The sequence below is a fragment of the Oreochromis niloticus genome, unplaced genomic scaffold (assembly GCF_001858045.2).
Source record: "Oreochromis niloticus isolate F11D_XX unplaced genomic scaffold, O_niloticus_UMD_NMBU tig00007027_pilon, whole genome shotgun sequence".
NCBI classification, from domain to species: domain Eukaryota; kingdom Metazoa; phylum Chordata; class Actinopteri; order Cichliformes; family Cichlidae; genus Oreochromis; species Oreochromis niloticus.
In genome coordinates, this window is record NW_020328319.1 from 3,822 (window position 1) to 10,135 (window position 6,314).

Genomic DNA, 6,314 nt, shown 5'->3' on the forward strand with positions numbered 1-6,314 from the left:
TGTGGTACAAGCTGCTCTTTCCCTTGTAGGCTCTTGTTCAGGGTGGTTAAATGATCAGCAAGATCAACTAAAAATGCAAGGTCTGCCAACCATAGAGGGTCATTCAGCTCATGAAGAGGTCGGTCCTTCTCTTTCAAAAATGGTCAATTTCTGACCTCAGGGAGTAAAGACGCTTCAGCGCGGCGCCGCGGCTTAGCCAGCGCGCCTCCGAGTGGTAGAGTAGATCCCCATATTCAGCATCCACTTCAGAAAGGAAAGCCTGAAATTCTCTGTGCTACAGTCCTCTTGCTCGAATTATGTTGACACTTTTTACAATAGTGTTCATTACATCTCCAAGATTGACTGTCTTGGCACAAAGGGCTTCTTGGTGAACAGTACAGTGCATTTTAACAGCCTCACCTCCAGCCTCTTTCACCTCAGCGCACATCATAGACGCCATTCCTTTGTGTGCACCTGCCATAGCTGGAGCCCCGTCTGTTGTATCTGCACACAGCTTGTCCCATTTAAGTCCCATTTTGTCAGTTGAGTCTGACACAGCTTCAAAAGTATCCATACCCGTTGTTGTGCCTTTTAGACTCTTAAGATCGAGCAGCTCCTCTGTAACTCCACATCTTGCGATGAGTTGGGCCACCTCATAGCTGCTATTGGAGCCTTTTCCTGGACTTTTTGAGCACAAAAAAATACTGTTGCTGACCCTGCAGGACAGCTACTATTTACTTTACTTTCTGCTCTCGCTCAGCACCAGTGTAGGATGCATAGACCTGATGTTTGGTTTCATAATGACGTCGTACATTATACTCTTTCATAACTGCCACAGTTTCAGTGCAGATAAAACAGACACTTCCCCTTGAATTCTTTGAAGAAATATTCACTCTCCCACCGTGTCTGAAATTTTCTGCACTCACTTTCTACCTTTCGCTTCTTTGGTTCTGCCATGTTTAGTAACTTGGGGTAAATTTCTTCTAGGATTGTCCTTTTTGGTGGAGCAACTGCCTTGATCAACAGTAGCTTCCCCTGGTGTTAAAACTAAGAAGTGCAATACACTCAAGCAAAAGTTGAAGTGCGGGCCATATTCTCTCTATTTATAAAATTTCTTGCGGGCCAATTAAAAATGGGCCGCGGGCCGTAGTTTGGACACCCCTGCTATAGACATTAGCACACACTCCAACAGGTTTTCATCCTCTAGAGTCACTTGGATGACAATGAAAACACTACGTCCAGATAAACTCCGTGTATATAGTGTATTATCTTACAAAAAATACAAACAAATATAAAATAAGTATTTTATTTTCTAAATGTAATGCTTCCTTTAGGAGGAAGGTGGAGGAGCAGCTCCAGCAGAGCAACACCAGAGGTGTGTGGAGAGGACCGAACACCATCACTGGACGGAGCACTGTGAGCGGAGGGGGTCCAGAGTCTGGAGACCAGGTTCTGGCTAACAGATTGAACCAGTTGTTTAACAGGTTTGATTCAGTAGCACTTCCCTCCCCCATCCACCAGAGCTCGTCACACCTCTCTGCAACCCCCATAGCACCGGGGACATGAAATGCACCTCACCTGTCCCCCTTTTCCTTTTCCTTCAACCACTCTACTGGGTCTAAGTCGTCTCCACCTGCTACGGCGGCTGAGATCCTTTGGGGTGAAATAAACCTCATGAGGAATGATTTTGAGTTCAACGGGGAATTCTATTTACAGATTAAGGGTACGGCAATGGGGAAAAACTTTGCCCCAGCCTATGCCAACATCTTCATGGCAGAGTGGGAGACCTCTGCATTGGAGAAATGTGTTAAAAAGCCATTATATTATTATCGATTCTTGGATGATATCTGGGGGGTTTGGCAACATCCTGAGCGAGACTTTGAGGTGTTTTTGAGGACTCTTAAATAATTGGTTGAAACAACAAAGGGAAAGGAGAGTCTTCTAATATGACAATCGTTTTGCAATTGTTCATCCAAACACTTTTTTCTCTGTTTCCAAAAAACAAACACACTCATCTAAGAAAAATTCATTGGACTAAAGTTTGAATGCGCATGCAACATGTTTATTAAGACTGTCTAATGTCTGCGACGCTATCTTCTCCCACGTCTGCGAACACCGGAGGCCTTGTGGGGTCTCCTGCCTCTGCGAACGGGGAAAGTAGACCTCGCATGTTTGCGTCTATACCTGCGGAGAGCGGAAGCTGCTCCATTTCATGGGTTCTATTTATGGACTCACGGGACAACATTAGTTATGTCACTGATGTTGCCACTTGTGGTGATGCTATACCTTGTTTATAGCATAATATCTGAACTGTGATGTCATTGTGAAGTCACCCTGCAATGTGATATCAACTGAAAGCTCATAACTGAAGCAGATTAGTCATTTTGTTGTGACCATATAACCAAGCATGCCGACATGAGGAGTCGCGAGTAAAAGGAGGAATATGCGCAAAATTCCTCCTTTTACGCACGACTCCTCATGTCGGCATGCTTGGTTACATGATCACAATAAAATGACTCGCAAATATGTTTTAAATGGATGATTCCTCATTTGATGGAGAATCATCCATTTACACATTTCCTGAGTCCTAAATTTGATGCCAGTGAACCTTTCTGAAAAGCCCCAAATCCCCTATGAGCAAGCACTTGGCGACAGCGGGGAGGAAACCCCCCCCTTTAATGGGGGGAAACCTCCGACAGAACCGGGCTCAGGAAGGGGTGGCCATCTGTTGCGCACAGGCGGCGTTTAAATGTAATATATGTAAAGTTCCTCGTTTTACTCGCAACTCCTCATTTCGGCATGCTTGGTTACATGATCACAACAAAATTACTCAAAAAGATGTTTTAAATGGATGATTCCTCATTTGATGGAGTCTGGAGGCAAGGATTTCAGTCTCTGGATGTGCAAAGCTGTAGTAACATACCCTAAAAGACTGGCAGCTGTAATTGCGGCAAAAGGTGGTTCTACAAAGTATTGACTCAGGGGACTGAATAATTACGCACACCCCACATTTCAGTTATTTATTTGTAAAAAATGTTTGGAATCATGTATGATTTTCGTTCCACTTCTCTCGTGTATACCACTGTATTGGTCTTTCACGTGGAATTCCAATAAAATTGATTCATGTTTGTGGCTGTAATGTGACAAAATGTGGGAAAGTTCAAGCGGGCCGAATACTTTTGCAAGGCACTGTATTAATAAAGAATAACTTATAATATATGCAACGGAGTCATGGTATTTATTCGTTTACAGTGTGCAGTGCAAATGTGACTGATCTTTGAAGTGTTATTGTTACAAACGCTGATTGGAGACCTTCCTTGTTTGTCCTCGTTTGTTTCAGGTTCCACAAGTGATTTACAGAATTGATGTAAATTTTATTCTTTAATACTTTAGCTTGATTTATTTCACCAAGTTATTAATCACATAAGCTGTGACAACACCCTCTATTAGTCCATAAACTACTACACCTGTACCAACACCTACTAGTCAACCAAACACTACTCCTAAATCTTTTTTAAAAAAAACATTCCCAGGCAATAAAACAGTGACAGACAGTAACCATTACAAACACTAAAGCTTGATGTGGCATCAAGAGTAAAAGATGAACTTTCTTTACATACATATATGTATAATATGTATATATGTATATGTATATACATATAGATATATATGTGTGTGTGTGTGTATGTATGTATATATGTACATACATACACATATACATATATGTGTATGTATGTATATATATATATATATATATATATATATATATACACACACACTTAAAATTCTCGCAAATGTTCTCGCAGCTTCTGACTGAATTTGATGGTTTGTTCAGGTGCAAACTTGAGTCAGCGAGTCGCAAAAATGTATGACACACATGTGACAGGTTTTATTTCATGTTTAACAGAACAGCAGCAAACACATTTTGGACACTTAAAGAAACTGAAGCCAAAGATCTAAATGAGCAAAAAAAAAAAAACAAGATTTAGTAAACTGTTAACAGCTGTCAGGTACCTCCTGATGTTAACTAAATTAATAGGGACAATTTCTCAATAATATTTTCACATAAAAGATAAAATAGTAACAAGATCAAAACGGTGCTCTCCATCGGCCTGTACAAACAAAAACAGAAGCACTAACTGAAAGGCTGGGAGACAATTCATCAAAGAAGACATATATAACTTACAACAAAAGGTGCCAGAAGGCGATTAGTTTAGTTTCTGAACTAGTAGGATCAATAACAATGGCTTGTTCTCCAGTAGATCAGGTCCATCAGTCAGAAACGGAGCCTGGAGACGTGTGAGACAAAGTCTTTGTAGCTCTTTGTCGACGTTCCTCATAATACTTCTAAAAAAACAGAAAAGTGAGAAAACAAACATCGTTAGGCCAACAGTGTGATTTTGTGTGCTGAATCGTGTATATGTATGTGCGTGCGTACCTGCAGGTTGTCGTAGTGTTTCTGGCTGCAGCAGTGGAGTTCCTTGGCGGTCTTCTCATTCAGGCAGAAAACAGAGCAGATGTTACAGAAAAATCCTGATTTAGGGACCACAAACTCCTGACCTGCAGAGAAGCAGAAACAGGAAGATTAGACAAGTATTAACAACAAATTTGAATTTAGAGAGTGTGTGTGTGTGTGTGTGTGTGTCTGACCGATGGGGCTGTTAGGGTTGAACTGAGGCAGTCTGAAATCTGCTACAACACACGGAGACTGAGCGCGAGATCGCTTTGCCTCAGGTCCGACAAGCTCCCTCCTGCGTTTTCCCACAACTGAAAATGAAAAGAGCGACACGTTAATCATCAACAAATCTGCTACAGGACCCACTGGGTTTATAAAATATTTAAACATTAAATTATAACTCAATAATAATTGAACAAATGATTTCGATTTACTTGAAAAGCTGAAACATTCATCGGCCACTTTATTAGGTACACCTGTTTGACTGCTCGTTAATGTAAATCTCTAATCAGCCAATCACATGGCAGCAACTTAGTGATTTATGTATGTAGACATGGTCAGATGACCTGCTGAAATTCAAACTGAGCATCAGAATGAAGAAGAAAAATAATTTAAGTCACTTAAACGTGGCATGTTTGCTGATCTTAGCGTTTCAAAAAGTGTTGATCTGCTGGGATTTTCCCACAGAAGCATCTCTAGGGTTTACATAAAATCGTCTGAAACAGAAAATATCCAGTGAGTGGCAGTTCCCTGGAGGAAATGCATTTTTGAGTTCAGAGGAGAATGAAATAACTGCTTCACGCTGATAGGAAGGCCAGAGCAAGTCAAACAACCACTTATTACAATGCACAAGAGTATCTCTGAACACACAGCACATCCAACACTGAAGCAGATGAGCTACAGCAGCAGAAGACCACACTGGGTTCGACTTCTCTAAGCTAAGAACACAAAACTGAGGGTACAATTCACACAGGCTCAGCAACGCTGTAAAATAAAAACGCTGCCTGGTCTGTTGAATCTCAGTTTCTGCTGTGACATTAGGATGGTAGGGTCAGAAATCTTGGATCCTTGATGGTGTGGGATATATTCATCACACCAACGGAGCATTTTTTAAACACCACATATGTAAAATATATTACTACCACCAGGCTGAATGTCTGTAGCACAGCAGGGAACACAAATATGAGATCAGAGCCATAAAATATCACAACTTTTCTTTTTACATTCAGTTTACTGTGTTTTCGCTGTCAGAGCGGTGTATTTTGCTGATTTAAAGCAGCTCTTTGTACCTTTAATGTCGGCCATGCTCCATCCATCCTTCTCCTCTCCCTCCTGTGTCTCGTCATCAGGACACTTGGGCTCTGGCTGCCGTCCAGCAGGGGCGGCTGCAGCATCGGGCTGGGTCACTGCTTCCTCCTCGGTCCTCTGGCTCTCCGCCTGGCAGTCACCTTTGGTCACTGCATCTGTCGATCTGCGGTCTTCTTGGTTTTCATTTTGAGGTGAACTTTGTTCTCACCAGAGTCTTGCAGACGCTGTTTCAGGCTCTTCAAACTGAATTTAAAAGCAAAGATGCCAGTAGGTTACCATGAAAAGAGGTTTGTTGTCACAAAATGTTAATGTGAAATAAGAAATTCCATTTCAAATTTCTAATCTAGAGTTGCTTCTATCTAAATCACATTCTTCTCTTTTTGCATCTTTGGGAACTGTTTACTATAGACGACCTTGAGGAGTGTATAGTATATTTGACTCTGCCACTAAACCTGAAATAGAAAGATACTCACGACTCAATACGTCCAGCTTTACTCCTATGAAGAGGAGAGAAAAAGCACAAGGTCAGACAAACATGAAGACACTTTAAAGAAAATGCAAAAACACAGTG

General features: G+C 41.4%; 1 protein-coding gene across 1 annotated transcript; it reads right to left on the reverse strand.

Annotated features, from left to right (window-relative positions):
- Positions 1 to 3,844: 3,844 nt before the first annotated feature.
- Positions 3,845 to 5,913, reverse strand: LOC109199295 (matrin-3-like; the record flags this gene model as incomplete). The annotated part of the gene is made up of 4 exons (XM_019354586.1): positions 3,845 to 4,326; positions 4,418 to 4,539; positions 4,630 to 4,746; positions 5,725 to 5,913. Coding segments are annotated over 4 exons (503 nt in total), but the record flags the coding sequence as incomplete, so codon positions are not given.
- Between the last annotated feature and the right edge of the window lie 401 nt (positions 5,914 to 6,314).